At 42.0% G+C, this 25,112-nt stretch overlaps 1 protein-coding gene across 3 annotated transcripts in view; it reads left to right on the top strand.

Annotated features, from left to right (window-relative positions):
- The window catches only part of WDR26 (WD repeat domain 26), a 716,351-nt gene that overhangs the window by 349,556 nt on the left and 341,683 nt on the right, over positions 1-25,112 (top strand). Inside the window, exon 7 of one of the 3 annotated variants that reach the window (XM_078649851.1) lies at positions 13,136-13,210. The exons of the other annotated variants lie outside the window; for them this stretch is intronic. Within the exon in view, the coding sequence (XP_078505977.1) occupies positions 13,136-13,210 (75 nt within the window). The remainder of the gene's footprint in view (positions 1-13,135; positions 13,211-25,112) is intronic. 3 annotated transcript variants of the gene reach the window in all.

Below are 25,112 nucleotides of genomic sequence, written 5' to 3'. Positions count from 1 at the left end.
CTGCAGCAACTCTGCAACCTCCAGTGGAGGATCACCAGTCTACTGATGACAGGGAAGAAGGGGAACTGGATGACATATTCCTTCCCAATGAATGGGATGAATACCAAATTCAAATGCCATCTCCTACTACTCCACCTCCAGTTGATCCCCTGCTGGAGGACATGGGGAGTGGGTTTCATGCTGTCATGGATGGGTAGCAAAGAGGTTTCAGCTTCCCATGGTCACTAAGCAATCTGATTGCTTTTTATAGGATTCTAAGGAACCGAGCAAGAAACTGGTTCGTTCAATTCCGATCATGGACTATGGGAGGAGAGCCTGAAAGTAATGAAGACTCCAGCTTCCATTCTAGCTGTACTCCCTAATCTGTAGAAGAAATACAAGGTGCCAGATAATTATTCGGCCTGCCTCATCGGACAACCAAAGCCGGATTCAGTTCTATCCCAGGCAGCTCAGGGTCGTGCCAGAAATCCCTCCTGGCCCCTATCTGCTCCCCCAGATAGACAGAAGATGCCTAGATGCCATAGGGAAGAAGTTCTCTACTATGGCGGCTACTGCAGTCCAAGTGGCAAACTCCCTTGCAATCACACCTTAGAGTTTTAACAGACCCTACCAAGTTTGCCACCTCGAGGACCACTTCCTTTCCACTTAAAGGAACTATTGTCTCAAGTAACCATGATACACAAAGGGGCAATCAAAGTAGTTCCAATACCTCAAAAAGGAATAGGCTTCTGTTCAAGATTTTTTCTAATATGGAAAAAGTCAGGGGAGCGGTGCCCCATTTTGGACCTTTGTCAGCTCAGCAAGTTCCTAAAGAAGCAGTAATTTCGTATAGTGTCTCTTCAGGATGTGCTGCACCTCTTAAATCAAGGAAATTATAAGCCTTGGATTCCAAAGACACCCATTTCCATATCATGATTCACCCCAAACAGTTTTTGCACTTCGAGGTGGCCGGTGTGCATTATCAATTCCCTTCAGCTTATTATAAACACCTCAAGTTTTCGCTAAGGTATTGGCCCCAGTAACTACACATCTACAACAAGCAGGAGTCCAAATATTTCCATATTTGGACGATTGGCTAACAATGGCAAGCACATCAAAAGAAGCAAGCGGACATACCAAAACGTGTCTCTCTCTGTTCCGTAGCTTGGGGCTGCAACTAAACTGCCAAAAAGCATATCGAACACCCACCACTACCATTACATTGTCTGGGAGCAACTATCCACACGCTATAGACGAAAGCCTACACCTCGCAGGAGCTGATTCACAGCCTAGCAGATTGTCTTGTGACAAAAAGCCCGTTTCTGTTCGGATCTACAAATCTTTTCTTGGAATGCTTTCCTCTTGCATTCACCTCATATCAAATTGCCTGTTACGCATGAGATCACTGCGGAATGAACTGGACAGCCAGTGGCTGCAAATCTCCAACTTCTTGGTTGATGTCATTTGGAGAACACCCAAGATGAAGCAAACTTTGCAGTGGTAGAATTACATCTCCACGGGCTGCTCCCCTCTCATCCACACCCCACAATATGTGAAAACAGATTCCTCCTCGAATAGTTGGGGAGCTCATCTTCAGGGCTTGATGGTCAGAGGCAAGTGGGACGCCCACCGAACAACTCTGCATATCAATATTTTTTAGCTCAAAGCCATCTTGCTTGACCTAAAATCCTTCCTATCCAAGATTTCAGGAGCATCAGTTCTGATTCGCACCAACAACACAAGTATGCTCTACTTAAACAGGCCGGGCGCTATCAACAGCACTATCCATGAAATCTCAACAAATATGGACCTTGGCAATTCAACACACTATAACTCTTGCAATGGAACATGTTTCAGGCATATCCATTGTGCTCGCAGACTCACTAAGCAGGACCAGCTCAACATGCCACAACTGATAGCTACATCAAACAACTCTGGACCATCTCTTTCCTCTCTGAGGCAAGCCAAGATTAGATCTCTTTGCAACCAACGAGACCTGCAAATGCCAGTACTTTGACTTTTTTGATCAAATGGTCAAAGACTTCAGCATTAGCTTTTCTCTAACTCCTTTAATCCCAAGAATACTCCATGATGAAGAAAGAGCCCTGTCTAATCTTCCTCATAGCTCCCAGGTGGCCTGCCAGTTTAGGTATGCAGAACTGCTCCTCCTCTTTGTGTAGAAACCCATTCAGTTGTGATCAATACTGAATCTATTAACAATGTACGTAATTAATCAACTGGGAGGGATGAGGAATTTTGCGTGTCCGTTTCTTTCCCCAAAGTATTCACTTAGCAATCAACAAAAAAGGACACTTGTAACACTATTCGACTTTCGGCTTAGTGCAAATAAGGAAACCCTCAGAGAGGTCAATGTTTACTTGCGAGTAGCGGTTTATTCGTTTCATCCGCCCCACATTGACACTCATGCAGTTATCATCGGGTTTTTCCTCTTGGTATGTACTGCTCGCCTCATCCAGAGGCACCTCAAGTCTCAAGTGTAGTGTCCAGAGACAAAAGGACTTTCCCAAAAGGATTAATAAAAAATGAAAAAGTACCCTGAAAATTTTTTAATATTGGGTAAACTTACATTATTAAAAGGTTTTGAATACTCATAGGTAGACCAAGTTACGTGACTACATGGTATTGCTAGAGTGGTTTTGTCGACATGTTTCAGCTCTATTGGGCCGGGCGGTCTGTAGAGCTTTCGTCAGGACTAACAAGGGGTAATACAAACAAACATATATAAAACTACTCACACGGATTGTGCGGTAATTCCACAACTCAATACATTGATTTGAGTATTCTTCTCAATCTGTCGTTATTACGACTTCTGCTTCCTTCGGGGGTTCTTCAGACGCTACAGAGCCGCATGGAGTCCTCCTCCTGCCTTGTGCTGACTCTGCCCCCGGAGTGCATTAACAATGAACCAGGGCCGGGTCCGTCATCCCAACCCAACTTCGATTTGTCATCCTGGATTCTGAGTTCCATGAGTTTGCCAATCTAGCCATGTCATCTGATTGTCAAGAGATTCTGGCCAATGCCAGAGCATAGTACACAACCAAGACATACAAGCTCAAGTGGAAAAGGTTTTGTATCTGGTGTTCAGCTCAGAAACACATCCTATCCATTGATCACCTGTCAAAAACCTGGTCTTTCTCATTCTTCCATTAAGGTTCACCTGCCTGCAATATCCAGATTTAGACGAACCAGTCATTTTTCATCTCTCTGCTCTTCAAGAATTCGAAAAGAATTTCTTAAGGGTCTGTTTCTGATGTTTAACACCCCCCCCCCGTGAAGCTACCTCCTCTTAATTGCCATCTCAACATTGTGTTATCACAGTTAGACACCCATTTGAGCCCATTCATGAGGCCGAGCTGAAATACATATCATGGAAGACATCTCTTCTAGCGCTTACATCGGCTAAACGAGTAAGTGGCAAACAAGGGTTCATTAATAAACAGCTCTACATTCAGTTCGAAGTTGACTGAGTAATTCTCTGGAATAATCCAACGTTTATCCCTAAAGTTCCCTTGGACTTTCATTTGAACAAACCTGTCATTTTACAGAAATGTTTTCCCAATCCTCAAAACACCAGTGGAAAGGTTCTTGCATTCACTAGATGTCAAATGATGTCTCACGTTCTACATGCATAAAACTACCAGCACACACAAGGCAGACTAGCGGTCTGTAGCATATGGAAACCTCGGGTAATTGTTTCCTGTTTCAAAGCAGGCCACAGCAAGATGGAGTGCTCCAGCCCTACGGTTTTGCCATCAACAAGCAGGAAAACTATTATCTGCTGCAACTAAGGCCCACTCTACCAGATCTGTCTCCACATCAACAGCTGTCTTTGCCAGTGTGCCCACACAACAGATTGTCAGAGTAGCAACTGGTGCAGGAGGCACTTTTACTTGGCATTTTTGCCTGGATCCAGCAGAAAACTCTGATACAGCTGTGTGACAAGCAGTTCTACGTCATTTGTTCCAATAAAGTGAGCCTCTTTTACTTCCCATCTTGCAATATACTTGAATATGATCTTGTATATGCTTGTATTTTACTATACTATTCACTGCTAGCTATTCTAATTCACACATGTGAATCTGTGAAAGATCCAATACTGGAGAAGAAAATAAGTTACCTATCTGTAACTGTGGTTCTCCAGTATTGGGATTTTTCATAGATTCACATGCAATCCACCCTTCTCCCCATAGAGGCTTCCCTGTTTTTTTTCTCTCTGTAAATCTATCTCACGTGTTTTAGGAAATCTGAGAGCCTGGCACCGCTATGGTGTGCTGCCTCCTGATTGGCTAGACTTTAGGCCATTTCTAATGACTGACGAGCTATTAAAGTGAGTTTTTCTCCATTAACTTAAATATAAACGTTTTACTTATGCTTTATATGTACGTTGGACTCCCACTTCGGGGTACGATTCAAGCATGTGAGTCTATGAAAGATATAAATACTGGAGAATCACAGTTACAGGTAAGTAACTTATTTTCTTCTTCCATTTTTTGCATGGCGAATTTTAGGAATGCTGGCTTAATGGCAGTGAGTGGAACGTAAAACCCTGGGGGCGCAAGCACAGATCCTCCTCCTCAGGTACACTGCTCCTTTCTCATGAAGGGCTTTATGAGCTAGGACCAGTGTCTTAAAAAGAATCCTTTTTAATGTTGAGCCAGTGAAGTGCTTTCAAATGTGGAGTCACATGAGTTCTTGGAGCAAGATTAAGAATTTTTCTGGTCGCTGCATTCTGGACCACTTGCAGATGACTCGGGGGGGATAAATATAGGAAGACCCAAGTAAAGAGCATTTTCTTAGTCGAGCCTGAAAATAATCAGGGCCTGAATCACCATTTTCCTAGTTTCAAAAGATAGAGGCAAACATTTTTCCAGAGAGCGTAGCAGCCCAAAACAAGAGCCCACCGGAGCTTGAATTGGAGGTTGGAAGGAGAAGGCACTGTCAATTTTGACTCCCAAGTTTTTAGGTCTAGCCTATAGCAGCACGCATGTGCTGCAATAGGAAAACAACCTCTTGGAACTCACCAGCACTTCGCGCACGAGGGAGCAAGTTCGTGCTCTAAGTCCTGACATTCCATTGGCCTTTGCATGTGTCTTCCTTTAAAAGATATCAAGCAAGTGGGTAAAGGCGGGCGCATGTCCCGCCTTTCCCAGACAATGTAACTGCCCACGGCCTAAGGCTTGCGGTTACGCGCACTGGTCACATCTGTTTTCAATTATCGGGCGCGATAATTGAAAACAAATGGGCTGCTCACTCTCCAAAGCACGTGTGCACCACTCGCGGGCCTTCTTCATCTGTTGCCACCCTCGTTATCAGAAGCTTCAAGCTCTTAACCCCTAATTTCCCAGGGTGACTGAGGGGAGTGATGCATATGTGACATGCATGTCTATTTAGTATTTACTATGTTAGCACAGAGGGTCGCTATTAATAGAGCAGCACGTGCAGTGGCACCGGGTCACCGAGCAATGAGGGGCTTCTTTCATCCCAATTGACGGTTGCTTTTAGCTACAAATCCGAGGCATGGGTGCAGGGGAGGATGGCAGTGTCCTTGCCTGTTTTAGGACTAATAGAGCCCTTGCCACTGCCTGTTAACCCCAGTGCCTGGCGCAAGTAGAAATGTTTGTGTGATGGGGCCCAGAAGGGAGTAACTACTATATAAAATATCGCTATTAAAATACATATTTAGAAATATTTTTCTAAGTGGTTGGTGGGTGGGTGGTTGATGGAAGATTCATTTATCTTGATATTCGCCTCTCAGGGTCTGGGGTGAGTGTGTGTGTGGGGGGCGGGGTTGCGAGGGGGCTAGATTCACAGTCACTCCGTGACTACGTTTGTATGATTAAGTCTTGGGTGGGTGAGCGGTGGAGATGACATCCCGAGAGCTGCTCCCGCCCCGCAGATGAGTCACAGGGGATGTTGCTATTCCTGTCAGGGTAATGGCATTAACCTGTCTTTGTGTGTGGGGGGAGGGGAAGGCACAGGAGCTGTGGTGTTGCAGCTAGTGTTAGCCTTACTGGCCTGTGGAAGGAAGAGGGGCTCCTGCCCCTCTGCATTATTGATTATTGTTCGGTTGATGGATGGTCTCTCAGTGGGTTCGCTCGTATGTTTGTTTTATGGCGGCTCCTGGTCCTTTTTATGGACATTGATTTCCATGGTGTTGTCCCACTGCTCTGTTCTACAGTCCCTCAGGAAGTTGCATGCATGTTCATTGACCCCGAGCCCTCACCGAAGGCGTGTGTCCTGCTTCTCTGGATCGGCCTTTACCCCTCTCCTCACACCATGCGCTCGACCTTATGTACAGCTACCTCCATGTTTGATGCTGTGCAAAAATACTCAGCCCCTCTAACCGGAAGTTAACAAAGGACCCCACCCTATCCCACGAAAGACCCGGAGCTTCTCCCCTCGGATTTCCGTTTTACAAAACGCAGCTTGGAGCAGCCGTTTTCTTATTGATGGGTTTCAAGACTAGAATTACCAGAATGCATGTGTTTGTTTCATGAAAAGGCCATGTCTGAAGAACTGCATAGTGGATGTCAAGGAGTCATCTGGTGCCCTTGTGCTCCATTGACGGAATATTTATCACTAACCCGTGGCCACTCTGCCCAGTAGTGGTCCTTGTTGTCGGGCTGGGGCGTGCACTTTTTTTTTGTGGCTCAGCCGTTCACAAGTGTTTACAGAATATGTGTATGAGCAATATTGCTAAGTGACTTAAGTCGCACACTCTTATCCTTTGTGATAAGATAAAATGTTGAAATCATGACAAGACAGGCTCTTCCTTTAATCCTTCCAATGTCCGTAAATTGAGGCACATTAAAATGAGTAATGGTTATCATCAATTATTTACAGTGTTTAGAAGTGCCAGTAGTGCAATATGAACCATTAAAAAAAGCATTGGGAGGGCCAATAGGTGTAAGTGCACGGTTTTTGGCTTTGCCAATGTTTGATTGTAAAGCATTGCAAACAAAAAAAGCACAAGCATTGGCATAGCCAATAGGTCTCTCCTTTGGGACCTTGTAAGTGTTTAGCCATGCAACAGTTTATTTTGTTGCAGGAGGATATTGTGCTGCGTAACTAAATACTTATAAGGCCCCAAAGGCAAGACCTATTGGCTAGGCCAATGCTTGTATATTGAGTTCTGTTGTGTGTATGTTGGGGGGGGGGGATACCCTGGGTCCTTCAAGTTACAATCTCAATTTTGTCAGAATTGCATTTTAATTTGTTAGTGAACAACCAGTTGAACACATGATATTACTTTTGCCCCGAGAGCCTCAGACAGGATGGTCAGAGGTGTAAGATTGAATAAGATGGGGGTCAGTGCCGAGCCCTGAGGTACTCCAACTGCCATCTCTCGGGTTGGGGAAGAAAACAGGGGAATCTACACTTCTTGACATCTTTTGTATAAAAAGGTAGTAGACGAGCAACAATCTTTCATGGGGAACCTCATCAAAGACCGCCGATATATTCAACATAATCAGGACGGCCTTGCCGCCATTATCTAGTGTGCCTTTGATGTAATAAACTACTTCTCAGCAAAGCTGTTTCCGTACTACAGGTGGCGGTGCCTACCAGGCGCTGCCGTAGGGATTAAGATGTTCCTTTCCACCCGTCTGTTCAGGACAGTTACCCCGCCATTAACAGGCAGGCGGAAAGTGACTTGTGGGCCCTCGGCCCTCAGATGTGGGCATTGGGGAGTACCTATGGTGGCCCCTTACATATCCCTGTGCCATGTAGTACAGAAATATGTACAGTGCATGTTTTGGATTGCGGTGGGTGCTGCAATGCAAAGAATACACGGTGCGACCGCCTAATCCCTATGGCGGGACCACCGACGGCTAGTCGGGCGGTCCCGTTTCCGATAGGGTGTCCGCCCGCGATCCTAATCGGGCCCTAAGTGACTCTAAAACATAAATATTGCTTTTGAGTCATAATTCTCCTTCATCCCTGGCTTTCTGGCCAACCAGTATTGGGATGTGTGGGGATGCTACGTTCAGTGAAGAAGGTTAAAAGCATTGGTTTCTCGATTTTTCTCACTATTTGAGACCGTCTGACTGTTTCAGAGGCTTATTTAGCTGCACTGGCTCCTAATATCCAAGCAAATTCAGTTGAAGGCTCTAGGGGTTTGTCATAAAGCATTTTATTGTGTGGCACCCAAGCTTAAGCTTAAATGTGCAAGTATCCTCTCACCCCCTTTGATGGAGAATAGAGCATAGTTTCTCTTATCCACGTTATCAAAGGCTGCCTCCCAGCTATGTTTTTCTTATGATTATGACTTATTTTGTCAACAGATAATGATGCTTTATTAGGTTAATAGGGTAACTGTTCCATGGCCTTGTACTAATGAAATGATTCGTACTTGTAAAGCGCACTTATACTCATGAGTGTCTTGGCGCTATACGCATACCGCTGTGGAACCCTTCCTGGCTTTTCCCTGTGAAATGCCCACTCCTGGGCACCCCCAAGGTGAAGCCAGGCATCCCAACGCTGTTGGGGCCGTTGTGGAGATTAAGCAAGCTATTGCTCAGAGTCGCAGCATGGGACCCATGGTTAGAATAGGCCCCGAGGCGAGAATTATCAGGTCCGAGGAAATTGAGCCCGAGACCCGCCGAGGCGGGAATTGAACCCTGGTCCCGGGTCTGCCGCTCTAACCAATGCTACCATCTTGTTGATGGCTGAATTAAGAACTGTGGGACAGGGTTATGTCCACTTCCCTCATGAAGTGGTCATAAAGGGGCTGCAATAACCCCAAGGGTAAGTAGTAAGTAGCCCCTTGGCTACCACCATTCAGTCCCCTATAGCTCGTAGATCTAGTACTTGAGGGAGCCCCTGACGCAAGGAAAGCAGATTCTGATGACCTAAGAAGTACACCGCAGAGCCACAAAGAGCAAGAACTGAGGAGCAGTGACTCACTTGGAGCCAACCCTGCCGGCCGGCCGCATGCTGCCCCTGACAATTGCACCAGAGACTACTCGTCATGCAGCTGCTCTGCCTCCAAAAGCCTGGGAGGACTACCAGCACTTCAAGAAGCAACCAGCATATCCTGTATCGTAATGGATCTACTTCCCTCCACCCTTCAGGCATCCAAGAAGGACCGTGAGGATTCTGGATTGCGAAAACCTGACACCAGAAAGCACCACTGCACCCATGCTCCACAGCCCGAGTCGAAGTGGGCCAACTGTGCCACCAACGTCCTGAGACCCACCTGATTCAAATCCCACCTTGGATTTGCCCAGACTGGGCTTCCGTTCGCTGCCTGCAGCCTTTTAGTGCAGCCCCCCCCTCAGACCCGCTATATTGGTGTGGATCTCCATATTGAGTGTGTGTATCTTTTATTGACTTTGTATGAAAAGAATGTCTAACACTCCTTGATAAGCCTAAGGCTGCTCGACCACACTACCACAAAAAGAGCACCTTGGGATTATGAAAGAAAGCCCCTGTCCACTCATATGGGATACCTGAACTCTCTACACAATATACCTGTATTAAATAAAAAGCCAGCTTCTTACAGTTCAAGGATCAGGTATCTTCCCTAAACTCAAGCAACTATTAAATACATTACTCTACAGTGCCCCAGATTGTTCATAATTTCCAAATATAGCTAATGGAGCACTATTAAGCCCAGGGTTCGTATTTTGTTTACAAGCGTTAACTGTTACTTGTCTCACCATTGGTTTTCTTTGTAAAGTCCAAAGGTTTGTGTAGGAGTCTTCAGCGCGTAAAATGCTCCCCCCAAACTGTGGGGAGAACGTTTACATCCCTGTCTTGATTGGGAATATCCCTATTCATAAATTATCAGTCTCTAAAAGAAAAAAGCACTCTTTTACACCCCTCACAATTTGCTTCTAATTCATTTCATACCTGGTCCACTGGATGTTTTTTTTAAGGCATAATTGTTTTTTGTATACCATTTGATGCACACCAGGTTTTGGTCTTTGAGAGCAGTATGTAGTGTTTTGCTTAATTCTCAGCATTACGAATGAAAACAGCCCAACTTCTGTATCCAGTTAGAGGGCTTTAATGAAATACCTTTAAAGGGTAAAGCCTGAGGTATTCACAAATTAACTGGCAAAGAACCTGCCAAAATTAACTTTTAAGACCCCTTCCCGCAATATACTACTGTATTATGATATGCGAACTTGCAATAGCACCCACAGCACCAGAGAAGAGCTGGTAAGCCTCACCGCAGAGAATGGGTGTTGGGTAGCAGGGATGGTGCCACCTAGGTTTACTAATAACTGAGCATGACTTTCAAGGAAAAATCTTGACAATGCCCTGTCTTATTTCAAATAATAATTTTGATGCTAATATCTTAGTTTATATGTTCTTAAATCTCAGTTTAGAGCCAATTTCCGGGCAGCAGCCATTGATGCTTCATCTATCTATTGGGGACACAGTGCTGCAAGGCCTGTCTTAGAGGTAGCTCATCTCTACAGTCAAACATATGTTGTCTCACCTATACTATGAAAATTTGTGTGTGTCTTGTTATCTTGGGACTGCAAAGATTAGATCCTTTGTTCTCCATATTGCTTCACTCCATTTTCTTTGCAAGACCCCTAAAGCCATTATGCCCTTAAGTGGGGAATAAGGCTAAGATGGAAGACTTTGCTGTCTCCTTGGTAGACATGTCTCAGTTGGTCTGGCATTTTCTTCACTGCAAAGTGACAGTCCGTGATTCTTTAGTTAATAAGTGTACTTAACCAACCCTACTTAATCTTCCCAAGTGTAGTCCTGGTATTCACGCTAGGGAATGTGGAGGTAAGGTTTTGGCACCTCTTCAACAGAGCCGGCAGAATCTGGGTTAAGCCACTTGCTCGTACCATTAGTGCTGTGGGTTGGAGTGGATTCTGACCTGATAATCGTCAAGCATATTCATTGCTTGCTGAGAAGTGTTTGAAGATGACTCTCTCCCACTTGGGCTAAAAATAGTTAATTCTGCAATAACGATTAACTGGAAATAAGCCCGTTTCGACTTTCAATTTCTGATGCCCCTCTCAAGCAACTTTTGACCATTCTTCTAAACTTTTATGCCTGAGAAAGTGTCTTCAAATAGGGCAGATATGTTTTTATAGGTAAGGCTCTTGTCTGTTTTGATCCATGCAATAAAACATTATGATGAATTCCAACGCTCTAAGCGTGTGCCTTTTGGAACAGAGGGTAGATGTCCATATGCATTGTTTGGGTAGGTGGAAGGGACTGTATCTACCCTTCTAAAAAAAAATATATATATTAATAATAATTTATAATAATAATTCTTGTGTGGTTTGGTGCAAAAAAATGTAACAATGTAAAAACAAATAGCACACTGACGGGCGCTCCAGTGTCTACCAAAACTCTACCAGTAACTTGAGAAGCATGTTAAATTTTGCTAATTACTCTGATTACTCCTGCTGAAGTGACGGCTTCAGGCCTTTCTCCCTCCCAGACCCTCACAAATACACCACTGCATATCCAGTTTTTTTTCTGGACTTGAAAAACCATTTGCTGGATCTCTAATCTGTAAACGCCAGGTGAACGTTTGCCTGTTTTGTGGTTGCAGATCTGCGACCGCTAGTCTTTATCTTTTTTTTTATCGCTTTGAGAATTAAAACTGGTTCTAATGTCATATTAACTTCAGTGCTCCAAGTCAACTATTATATGTATTAAAAGACTTAAAAGGAATCTCCAGACTAGATTATGTATTTACCACCTCGTGGAATTTTCCGGCTAACCAGCCAAGTTGTAAATATGTTTCATTTGCTTACAGCACCAGAGCAGAGTCTACTATAGGACCTCTATAAATGTGACCTGAGAAAATTGGCCTATACCCTGCTACAGGGTAAAGGGCATTGTATTAGAAGATTTACCTCAAGTGCTGTATGCTGTCAGACACAGACAAATGTACGTAATCGTCCAAGCAACATAAAAAAAGAATTAATTGAGTATCGATTTTAATAAAAACATGATGGCCAGTGAGTGCCTATTTAGTTTAATTCATACTTTCATCGTTATGAATTTTAAAATAGACTCATTTATCGGGTTTCATTTCCAATTTTTTTTTTACTTAAATTGAATTCTATATGCAGGAAATTCATGTTCTAAAATTAGATTTGAGTGGAGAATTTATTTGGAAAGCATCAACAAAATGCAAGTGCCTTGTTTTGCATTTTAGTACAATTAATAAAATAAGTATTAGGCTAGCAAAACATTAAATAGAAAATCAATTATTAAAGTACCTTTTGTCTGATTCACTTCGAAGTGCACTTTCATCTTGCTTACTATACTCCGTAACATGTACAGCATTTAGCAGATTGTTTTGTACTGTTTTGAATTCAAAGAATATTGTGTAACCAGGATTACATATCTAATGGAAATGAGATGACATTTAGTGTGTTTTCTGGATTGTGATATTTAATAGTGACTTCCTGATGTCGTGAAGATTTGTGTTACATGTTATGAAAAATTCTACAGCTTACTGCATCTGTTGCTGTATGTTCCAAGTTTGTTCCCTTTGCATTTCTTGGATAAGTGTTCATGAGGTGCATGTAGATATGTTTGTAAAGAGGTTCTCATATTTTTTTGTAAATATTGAAATACTTTATATTTCATGAGATAGTCATTGTAACACTAACATGCCGATGTGGGGAATACTTGGCTATGCTTCTCCTTGAGGGATACATACAGCATGTTGATATTGTTGTCTTGGCTTGCTAGTAATAATGATTTGTACTTGCCCATACTTCACATTGTTGCTGATTGTAGTTCAGTTAAAAAAATACAAACGTCATTGGTAGCACTGTACCACGACATTGCAAGCATGATCCAAATCCTTGCTATACTCCTGAGCAGATGGGATGCTGGTAAAACATTTTTTTTTTTTTTTTAGTGTTTAACTTTGGACTGCATATTTGCAGTTCACAGCACCTCTACCTAGCTCAAGGAGAGTTCCTTTAAATCAACATTGTTATCTTTTGATCTTCCTAAACTTTCAGTTAAAGCTAGATTTTTTTTCTCCTTGCAGAAAGCAGTTTAACGGCTTCTGCTAATTGATAACAAAGCATGCCCAAAATGTTTGTCCTTGGCACAGCCTACAGCAAGTGCCTAACTTACTTAAAGTAAAACAAAAAACAAAAAAAAACCTCAGAAGATGACTCTTCTTTTTCAGATTCCATCCAACAAAACAGGGAACGCGTCATCCCAGCTCAGGACGGAATAGTTACTCAGCCCTCGACGACACAGGGTCAGTAGCGCCAGGCACAAGTGCCTTTTTTGATGTGTTTAGCAAAGCCTTTATAAAGCTTTTTCTAACTGGCATTGCAATGGTTCTATAATAAATGACTTCACAAAGATGCATGATTTGATACAAAGCATAACCTGCTGTAGTCTTATCTGGAGCATTAATAGCTCTTAATTCGATATGTCTAAAATAGTCTGGCCTTAAATAGCTGATGGGGATTGGCACAATCCGGATATGCCTAGCTGTTCAGTTTAATATATCAGCCTGTTCATTGGGAAGCACTGTCGGCTAATATGATAATGTGCCCACAATAAAAATAGTCCCCTTAGTTGAAACCGATCTTACATCCATAATTGAAACCAAATTCATTGAGTGAGTCTGAAAGTTGGTTCTGCAATTGCATTTTGCAATGCTGAACTACTAATGTATCCCACAAATGCTTACTGTCCTGTTAAGGTAGGAAAACAGGACTTAAACTGTTTGTTGTAGTGCAGTGTCTCGGATTCAATTCACACACTCCACTACTTCTCAACAGTCAGTAGTTCATTCGCCCTGTAGTGTGATGGAAAGTATCATGGCCTTCTTTCCTCTCTAACCTTGAGAAACGTATGACCTTCGTGGCTGTTTTCAAAGCAGTAATGCTCTGAAAAGCTTGTTCTTTGGGATGGCTAACATTCTCTTTGGAGATGGTGAAATCAGTTGTTGTTGAGGTTAATATTCTGCCTCTCTTGTGATTTTTTTAAAACTTATTTGACACAAAGCTGTTTTTACTCATGATGTAAACTATCTCTGTTAAATGTTTCAGCAGCCTTGCTGTTACAGTTCAAGCAGTTGACTATAGTCTAAATTCTCAGAGGATGGAAATACCACCACAGATTAATTTTGGCATAGATGGATAAGATATCCATCATCAGTGGCCTCTCTTCACACTTGTTAATCGTTTTTTGTGCACAATCCTTTCCACTAGTCAAAGGGATAAGTTTCCTCTGACCTGGAATATCATTAGTTTGTTTCTGCTGGAGTTCTAGAAGTTAATGATGCTTTATTGTAGCTTCCTTGAGGACCGTATAATCTAATCTATTAGTAAGCTCGTTGCATACAAAAAATGTTTTATTCTTTAACCAACCCTACCTCTACCTCGTTCCTCCAATCCTTGCTTATTGGGAAGTTTCCTTGCAGGTTTGTGGACAGACTGCTCATCGAGGGCTCAAGGTGTAAAACAATCTTGGGAAGTATGCTCTATAGATGTGTAAATTATGGTGTCAGGCATTTCATATGCTAGGCAGTCCTTAAATATAGTCTTGCATAGATGACTAATGTAGAAAGCAGATCCTCTGACTCTGATTTCTAGAGCTTTCTAGTGTTCCATTAAGCTTAGGGTGATTGATGAGTGAATGATTAGTGGTTTTGGAGTACTGAGCAGACTGTAAGGGATGGACTGGTGTAGGTTATTTGTAGAAGGAAGCACTTGGACAGCAGGTGGCATAATTCCTCATGTAGAAATGGAGCAGAGTTGAAGACTATTTGGTGGGGTGCATTTTTGAAAATTTGAAAGGTCGTCACTCTTATCCATTGATAAGATGGATGGATTTGAGTCCAATGTTTGTCTGCCGTTTGCTCCCATTTGCTTGATTTGACTTTCCATCCACGGACTACAATTCAGTGTGCATGGGAATAACTTTAAGCAACACAATCTGCATAGTGTTTCCATTGTGACTAGCCAGTATGTTCCTTTGTAATACCATGATAAATCCTCGAGACAGCTGGTATTTTCCATTTGTGAAACCACACTCTCCTTCAGAGCCTGTGTGCTCTGTTGATGGGAAGGAATGGTGCTGTGCTTTTTTAAAGATCTCTTTAATCCATGTTCTCACTAAGACTGGCTAGGTTATTGTTCATTCAAACATGGTTAATGTTGTATACAGTTAGTGTAAGCCTGTACTATCTACAGTCGCTGGATGGGGATATTAGCAAACATGAAGCACATTAGATTGTTGTACACATGCACTTGATGCTAGTCCTGCAGTCTCAAATAGTTTCCAAACGGTTAGGAGGAGCTGTAGGAGAGTCCAAAAAATAAAATTCCCTTTTTTCCATTGGAACTGCATAGGATTATCTTCCCATCTAGCACCTTTGAAGAACATGTTCTCATTCGTCTTGGCCCAAGTACAAAACATTTGTGGGACCAGTGAAGGGCTACTACTAATTTTTTGCCAGCAGTAAGGGGTAGGAACATTGGGATCAGATGATCGTGGCTATCAGATCTGAGTCTCTGTTTTCATAAAGTTTAAAGTCATTTTGATAGTGGATGGCTTGCTGTATAGGTTGGTTCTACTAATCTTTGTCATGCAGATGTTATGTGAGGTTAGTGGGAGCGCATCTCTGACCTGACCTCTGTCCCAAGGATTTAGATATCTACTTCCTATCATCCTGTAGATTGAATCTTCTACCTATTTGTAAGGCAGCACTGATATTAATGTTGGAGAATTAAAAATTCAGCTTTCTTTCTGAGCTCACACAGGTCTTGTTTTAGCCTATTAATTTGATGGATACCTCCAGCACAATATAAGTGTAGCATTTTCCGATGAGCATAATATTATGGTTTTCTTTTCTCAGTTCAGCACCTTCTCCTCTGCTCTCATTAGATTCCCTAAACAATGGAAATAGGTAACAGGGTAACGAGGGCGCACTGCACAAAGTTAGGCAAAATACAAATTGCACAAATCACAACAGGTTCTCTAAGGCAAGACAGGGAAGGTTACCTCACTCCCCCAAAATTCCTAGAGCAAAGCTCTGGGTATACAAAGTTCAAAATTTCTTGCTGAGCACTCTAATTAGTATTATCCTTATTTCACAGTTCAATCTTATATCATGGAAATAGCAAGTCCATCTTTAATCCAATTCAAAATCAAACACCAAGGTCTTCGTGATGATTTCAATTCATTTCCCAATCAAACACCAAGGTTCGAAATGTTGATCCTTTTATTTTCAAATCAAAAACACAATCTGCAGCCAACACGTGTTTCGTTGGGCATCTGTCATATGCCTAATCAACTTCCTCAGGGCTGCAAGCCAGAAACGATAAAAATATAGTATAACACACCTTCTCCAGTAAACTGTTAACAAAATATACAACTATCATGAAATTATTTGTACATTAGAATATAATCACCACCTAAGTAAAGTAAAAGATCCCTCAATTAGTGACAAGTAAAACACAAGCAATGTATCAATATCGTGACTCCCGGTGTTCAATATTTTTAAAACAAAACATTCTGATTTATAGCCAGATTCATAGTTATTCAAATAATATTTACCTATAATCAGTAGATCTTGTTTATCTAAAGATGAAGTTCGTAAAAGTAGAAACTGAATCTGAAATGATATAAGGGAACTCAGTCCCGACCCAACAACTCACGCCCAGCAGAAAAAAGGACACTAAATGCTCTTTTAGCATTGTTATGAAAATTGTAAATTCTCATTCTTTAACAGAGTACACAGATATTTAGCGTGACCTCCAACTAAAACTATAATGTCTAACCTAACACAAGTACGCTAATAAAACATCAGTTAGTCTGCCTACTAATGCAAACTATCGTCTTAGTTCTGAAAAGTGTATTACCTTGTCAGGTTTTCAACACACGATTATCAGTTTCATATCCGTTTAATCGTAATCCCAAAATCACAGGTACCAATATCTAATAAAAAATAACCAAGTAAGTATATATCTCAATTATTATTTTGCCCAATCCTAAGTTCTTTCAAATATTAACTCACCCGATATCTAAGTATAGTCCTTGCGAGTTCGGGTTTCTGCACAGTCTGTCCGTGTTCGGGTGACTGGCGTTTGTAACAGCCGCCATGTTGAATAAGTATGCTTCGGTCGAGTATCTTCAAAGCATCACTATTAGATCTAAATAACTTTACAATAAGATCGGTTTAAGTATTTATAATAAAAACCGATCAAAATACATTATAGTAACAACTCTTCGTATTTATTGACATCTTTCCGATTTTACGTAATATTATCAAATGAGTCACCAATCTAATTTATATATAATTAAAAATGTTATAAGAAACCAGTAATCAGATAAGTAGTGTTAGATATGTACAAATATGCTTGTTGGTAAGTTTACGAGTCTCATTAAATTTATTTTATCGCCGCCATCTTGGATTGGGCAAAGGAGTATCTTGAAAGCCTATCTATTCCAATAATGCTCTAATATTCTGATTATTAGGCAATCTCACTATCTTTCTTAGTTATTATTCTATTATATTTAAAATATCCTGTCTCACTACCAAGTTTACATCGCACTTATTCTTCGTTACTTAATATATTCTTTAATCTAAAGTGTCATATGTCCTTTCTCTCTAAAAGGGCATAGGTCGCAGCGTCAAGACAAAAAGCGCCCACATCACTCCATACCCGTATATCTTTGTCAATATGAATTAACAGATAACATCTCCGTATATTTACAGTGTCTTAATCCAGACAGATAGGGACATAACTTAAGCATTTGAAGAGTCCATATTTCACTCGTTGTTCTACCACATATTCATAAAATTATCATTATATATGAAACAGAGGATAAAAGTTTAACATTCATCAATTATTCTGATTGACAACAAGGTTCAAGATATTACTATTCTCCCAAGAAATACTGCAATTCTGTATCAACATTAAGTCCCTCTTCTACAGCCCGAAGGACCATAATCCATTTTGCCTCTCTCCGTCTTAATTTTAGCAGCCTGTTGCCTCCCCGTTTATCCAAAGATACATGTTCGATACCATGATATAAGAATTTATGATTTACAGAATCATTCCTATTTTGGATCATATGTGAGGCAATAGAGTACCTTGTATCTCCATTTTTCAGGGCCCGATAATGTTCCACCATTCGATCTTTAAGTCTTCTCACTGTGCTTCCTACATATATTTTTCCACATAAGCAGGCAATTACATAAATTATAAATGTTGATTCACAATTTATAAAATTGTCTATGTAAAAAATACCTGTGTTATTATATTCAAACTTATGTACTTTTTTCATTGCCCACCAACAAGAACTACAATTCCCACAGTGATAGAAGCCTTTTTGTCGTACCCGTAACCAATCACTTTGGCTCATTGGTATTATCGGCTTAGGGAAGCTTGGACTAACAAAATTGGCAATAGTCATCCCTTTCCGGTATGTCACACTTGGTTTATCTGTTAAAAAGGGTTTAGATCTTTATCAGAACACATGTGCCAATATTTTCGCATAATGTTATAGAGCTTATGACTCCCTTTGCCAAAATTAGCAATCATTGTCACTTTCTGGTCTTTCTTGGATACATCATTCCTAATTTTAGGTTTCAATGTAACATCTCTTTGTAAATTCCGAACTTTATTAGTTGCTTTTTTAATCACATCTCTCGAGTATCCTCTGTTTCTGAATCTATTTTCCATATCCAGAATATTAATATGGAAATCCACATCCTTAGAGCAATTCCTCCTTGCTCCAATCATTTACCCATAGGGGATAGAATTAATTTGACTTTTTGGGTGGCAGCTGTCTGCTCGTAATAAGGCATTACAACTAGTCTCTTTGCGAAACATACGACTGCATAGTCTTTTATCTTCCACAAAAAGTTGAATATCCAGAAAAGTCCATTTATTTTTGTCATAATGAGTAGTAAATGTCATGTTTAGATTGTTCGTATTAAGGTATATAAGAAAAGACTCCAACTCCTCTGAGGTACCTCTCCAAAATAACAGGCAGTCATCAATGAATCTACCCCAATAATTTTTGATCTGAAAAAAAAAGATCAACATTTCGAACCTTGGTGTTTGATTGGGAAATGGATTGAAATCATCACGAGGACCTTGGTGTTTGATTTTGAATTGGATTAAAGATGGACTTGCTATTTCCATGATATAAGATTGAACTGTGAAATAAGGATAATACTAATTAGAGTGCTCAGCAAGAAATTTTGAACTCATTAGATTCCCCCATGTCCAAACCCACTGCAGCTTTTCCATTTGAGAACATTTTATTTCCGAATTTTGAAAACTTTTTTATGTGCTACTAATTTTGTGATTAGAGCCTCCCTTGGTGCATGAAATGGCTAAAGGATACCTATAGACATGGATGTGCGAAAACTCTGGGAACTTTGTGAGTTCCAGGAGAGTGTCATCTAGACTTGCAGGACAGGTAGTTCGGATTATGAATTAAAATTGTGGGCAAACTCATATGGACAAAAATAGAGCAAGGAATATTTAAGGCTTTGTTAGCGGGTAGCGGTTCAAGTTTGCCATGACACCTTGAGACCCTCACGGGTGAGTAGCGCGCTTTATAAACCCCCTGATTGATTGATGTTGGCTCAGTAGGTAAAGCCGAAATAAGGAAGTTGACTCTATTTTGGAGATTCAGCATAGAAGAATAAAGTAATTTGTTTGGCTGTTAGGTGCAAACTGATGGATGTGCAAGATGTACTAGCATTTGAAGACTTTGATGTCTGAAAGTTTGATTTTGTTGGTAACTTGATCCAAGCATCCTGTGCTCATGCACTTTTTTGGCTAGTGTTTAAAATAGTGTTGATTGCGTGTGGTGTGTTGAATATAAATTGTCTAAATACAGTTTAAGCTTAACAGGCAGTTTGGGTGATGGTGTGTTATGAGATGAAGATAAAAGGCTATTTTTAGGTTTTATATATTTATGGAAGAAGCGCAGACCATTTCCTTGTGCATTATTTAAGCTGAGAGTGTATTGACTAGGAAAGCAATAATCTACTAAGAGAGACCATATTTGAAAATGTTTTAATTCTAAAGCTGTTAATTAGTTGCTGAGCTGGTAATTAAATATATGATGACTTGTATAGTACAAATGAATAGGCTAGGATTGTTTTGCTCTAAGGAGGATGTGTATCGATTAAGGAGGAACTGTGTGAGGGAACGTAAAATCAGTGCCTCCATCACTAGTGCATATTTGAACGTTTACTTTTAAAAAGGCACTCCCCATGGACTCGCAATTGTGAGACCACCGCTGTTTTGTATTATTCCTCCTACCTTAATAAATATGCCCATACATATATCCAATTAAAAAAATGGTTTTCTAAATGGTGTTTAGTGATCTTGATCTTTTTTCACATGTAATGTGCAGAAGACACCTGTTGTTTATTTGGAATTAGCACAGTGAGAAAAGAGTTGCGTTCTTTGTAACGTTCTGCTTTGAGCAGTATGAAATAGTCATTAACGCCCTATTTGCTAACATTCCGGATGCTAGAATGGCTCCGGAAGAACGACTTATACACCACTGCTTCATTACAATGCAGCAAGTAATGACATTGACAGTCATGAAATTAAGAAAGCCAAAGGACTTGAAACACGCCTGCTTGAGCTTATGCACATAGGACCTGGTTTAAGAAATCACTGATGAAGAACTTGCAAGCTCATCTGTTCTGAGGACCATCAATAGCCCATACCCTCCCTGCTCGAGGAATGTTACATCTTTCCTTAACCTCTACACTTAGTGCTGAGCTCTTTGCTTTCTAGGTAGATTTAGGATTCAGAAGTACATAAATGTACTTTGTTTATGGAACTTGTGTATTAAGTTAATTTGCACTTTCCAGTTTGATATGATTTCATAAGTGACTACTCTGTTAATGTTTACACCTGCCTAGTGTATCAACCGCTCTTGTGTGCATATTTCCTAGAAGTCCCCCCTTTTGCTCTTCCTCTCATTTTAGCATTACCTTCCCTCCCAAACACTGCCCTGAAGTCAGTAAGCTATTGTAGATGACAGTAAAAGGCTGTAGAAAAAGGTGGGTCTGAAACACCTAAATAATGTGAGAAGGATGGAAAACTTCTACTTATGCCATCAGTTTAAATGGAAGGCGTGCAGGGGATCTTTAAATGTGTACATTTTTGTCCCTTCTGAAATGTCAGCAAAGGCTAGGTATAATCCAGCTGCGATGTAGACTTAAATTGGAATGCAAGTTATAGAAGGTTTGAGGAGGAGGTTTTTGAGCTGTGTAGGAAGCTGGCTCTTTACACAATACACCTATTTGGTATTTTATATAGAATCAAGGAATCCCTGAGTGGACAGGACTTGCTTTAACAAGGTGCTCTTTTTGTGGTAGTCTGGTCGAGCAGCCTCAGGATTGTCAAGGAGGAGTGTTAGACATTTGTTGCATGCACACTACAGTCTCTCTCTCTCTCTCTCTCTCTCTCTCTCTCTCTCTCTCTCTCTCGATCTCGATCTCGAAAAATAGCATAAATTATTATATTTTTTTTAGCGCCAACAACTTCGTTATTGGGTGAGTACATTTTAAAATGGCAGTTTGAAGAAAACAGGTAAATATATTTATATTGTCTCTAATGCTGTAATGTTAACCTATGTGTTAAAACGCATATGGGTACTTTGCAGTGACTTACAGGACCAATCTTCAGGAGTTAAGGTAAGTACAGGGCCTGGTCCAAGGCAGCACCAACAGGTCACCTTGGAAACATCCTGTGAATCTGGGCAAATCACTTAATCTCCGCGTGCCTAACAAAAAATGAATGTGTGTCCTCATGTAACGTAACTGGTGCTATGTAAAGCGCTCTGATACCCGATTCGCTTTGGGTCTAGTTTGCGCTATATAAAACTCTGCAAAAAAAAATAAAAATTAAAAAAAGAAAAGGGTCTGGGTGCAGAGGTGCTTTTTGCCGTCTAGTGCCCCATAGGTTTAACCGGGAAACGGTCCTGGGACAAAGAGGCTGCAAGTAGAGACTGGGGAGCCAGTCCAGCTGAACCAACACGGGAGCTCAGGTCTCAAGATGCTTGGGCACGTAGGGACACCTTCAGTCCATTTCTTCTCGGGCTGCGGGGCTTGAGTGCAGGGGTGTCAACAGGCCCGCAGTTTAGGGGCCTGCACAAAAAGGCTGCAGACAGCAAATGTGAGTCAAGTCTGGGCAAACCCTAAGTGATGCTCGAGTTTTGAGGGTCTCAGGACCTCGCTGGCACCGTTAGCCACTAAGACTCGGGCTGAGGGGAGGGGTGGGGCACAGGTGCAGTGGTGCTTTCTGGTGTAGGGTTTTTGGAGATCTGGAGTCCACGCAGTTCTTCATGGGTGCATGCAGTGGAGCAGCTCTACTACTCCAGAGGAGATTGTGGTTGCTTCTTGAAGTGCTGCCAGTCTTGTCAGGCTTTTGGGGCAAAAGCAGCTGCAGGATGAGTCTTCTTTGGCGCAATTGTCAGGGACAGCATGCAGACCGGAAGGGTTATTGTCAAGTCATTTGCTGTTCCTCAGTTCTTGCTTTTGTGGCTCTTCTCTGTCCTTTTTCTCTTCAGGTCCGAAGAATCTGCTTTCCTGTTACTAGGGGCACCCCTAAATGCTACACTTAAGGGCGTGAAGGGTGATAGCCAATGGGCCTCTTACCTGTGGGGTTACTATATCCCCTACATAACCACTGCCTGTGGGAAGTGGGCATAACCCTGTCCCAGAGTTCCTAGTTCTTCCATCACCAAGATGGTGGAATTTTCCTAAATGGGGGCACATCTGTCAGCTCACGTTAGGGGCATGACTGGCCTGATAGTGCACCACACCTCTCTGCATATCCAAATGAGCCCAGGGCAGGGGGTTGTTGGGGAAAGCCGCAGTCTCATGTCACAGGCAGCCGAGGCCTTTGAAGTCTCCTGCCTTGATATGCTGATTACTGAGCCATCCTGCATGGAGGAGGTGACAAAACCTCCGGCCAGAGCAGGTATTGTTTCTATCCTCAGAGATTAGGCTCTCACCTGCAGGGGGGGGACAGAAACCGGTCTGTGGTGGCCAGCTGGTCTACACCAGTCAGCGAGCACACTAGAGGCTGGTACGTTTTAAGGGGGCACATCTAAGGTGCCATATGGATGCATGTAGTAATCAATCCACCTCTGGAATCAGAGTGGGTTTATGATTACAAGGTGCTTGATACAAAACACTATAGATTTCAGTGAAGCTATCCTGTAGCTGAGGAACTGGATTATGCCAGTGTCCAGAACAGGTACTTAAATGGCTTCCCTGTTAACTTGATGCATCTAGGAATTGCCTTAGACATCACAGTGGCATATCTGCTCATGCAGATATGTCCAAACATGTACGATAATGCACTCTGCCATAGGGCTGTAGGACCTACTTTAGGGGTGGCTTACCTATACTGCATACCATGTCTATAAGCATGGCACACAGATGTGTGCTATGTTGTGCTTTCACTTTTATCTGCACCAAAACATGCAGTCTGCAATGGCAGTCTGCATGAGTTAGGTGAGGAGTCCCTATGGGTGGCACAGAAAATGCTGCAGGACTCAAAAGGGGAGCTAACGGCATTGCCAATAAGGGAAACAATTGTACAGTTTAGGGACAATGCTCTTGCACTGTAGACCTGGATAGCAGGACCCCAGTGCACTTCTGTCAAAATTGCACCAATTATCAGGCAAAAAGGGGGAGATACCAGATCAAAAAGGGCCACTTTCGTTTACAACCTGCATCTCCCCCCTTCCCCCCCCCCCCCCCAAAATGAAAGAAATTGAAACTAACCTTTTCAGATAGTCCTCATCCTCTAAGTGGAGAAACCTGGAAAGGCCATATGCATTGGCATGGTCAGTCCCAGGTATGGTCAGTCCCAGGTCTGTGCTCCACTTTAACTCTAAACTCTAAACACTTTTAAAGTCTGTACACTAATTAGATGGACCAACTCAACAGTTTGAGGTTTTCACCTTTCATTTGCATTAGCCATCTGAGATGCCTGTGGTCAATTTGAAGAAGGAAGCATGGTCTCAATGTGTTCATTGACCAAACCATAGCAAAGGCTTCCCTCTAAATGGCGGTCCAACATTGAGCACTTGGGAGTAACCTCCTGCTAATGAAAGCAACAGGCCATCATGGTCATCATCATTAGGTTGGGATAGGACCGCTCCTATCCCATGTTCACAGGCATCAAACCTGCTTAGAATAATCTGGAGCTTTCAATTTGGGTGCAGGACTCATTGTTTCCTTCAGAGTGTCAAAAGCCCTTTGACAGCTCACTGTGCAGTTTACCTTCTTTGACATTTTCTTGGAGGTCAGGTATGAGGGGTGTACCATATCCCTTCACAAACCTCCTGTAGTATCCAGTCAAGAAAAAAGAATGCCCTGAATGTGGGTGGTTGGGGCTACCCAGTCCACAGTTGTCTGAAACTTGGGTTGTATGGGTTGAACTTGGCCTCCACCGACATGGTAACCCAAGTATAGAACAGAGGCCTGTGCTATCTGGCCCTTGCTTGCCTTGATAGTGAGGTCTGGACTCTGCAGAGCCTCAAGGACATTTCCAGGGTGGATCAGGTGATCCTGCCAAGTGGAGATGTAGACAACAATATCATCAAGATATGCTGCCCCTAAAGGATCCAACCTAGCAAGGACTTTGTTCACCAGCCGTTGGAAGGTGGCAGTAGCGCTCTTTAGTCCAAATGGCATTACTGTAAATTGGTGATGTCCATCTCGGGTCGAGTGCTGATTTTTCTTTTGCTCCAGGGTTCAGACCAAACTGCCAAAACCCTGATGTTAAATCAAACGTACTGAGAAATGGCCAGTAAATTTGTCTGCTCTTGGGATAAGGTGTACATCTGTCTCAGTAATAGCATTGAGACCTCTATATTCCACACAAAACCTCAGCTCTGGTTTACCACCCTTGAAGTGAGATTTGGGTACTAAGACTACTGGGCTGGCCAAGGGACTTTCAGAGGGCTCAATAACTCGCAACTCTAGCATCTTGCTGTCTTAAGCCTTGATGCTTTCCTTTGTTTGGTCAGACTGAACAGTTTAATTTTGACAGGCATACTGTCACAGATGTCCACATTATGGGTACACCAGTAAGTCTGATCAGGGGTGAGGGAAAAGAGCTCCGCTTACTACTCCAGGACTTTCC

Source organism: Lissotriton helveticus, chromosome 6 (genome assembly GCF_964261635.1).
Source record: "Lissotriton helveticus chromosome 6, aLisHel1.1, whole genome shotgun sequence".
Classification (NCBI taxonomy): Eukaryota; Metazoa; Chordata; class Amphibia; order Caudata; family Salamandridae; genus Lissotriton; species Lissotriton helveticus.
Note: the sequence above shows the minus strand (reverse complement) of the source record. Positions and strands in the feature narration are given on the sequence as shown.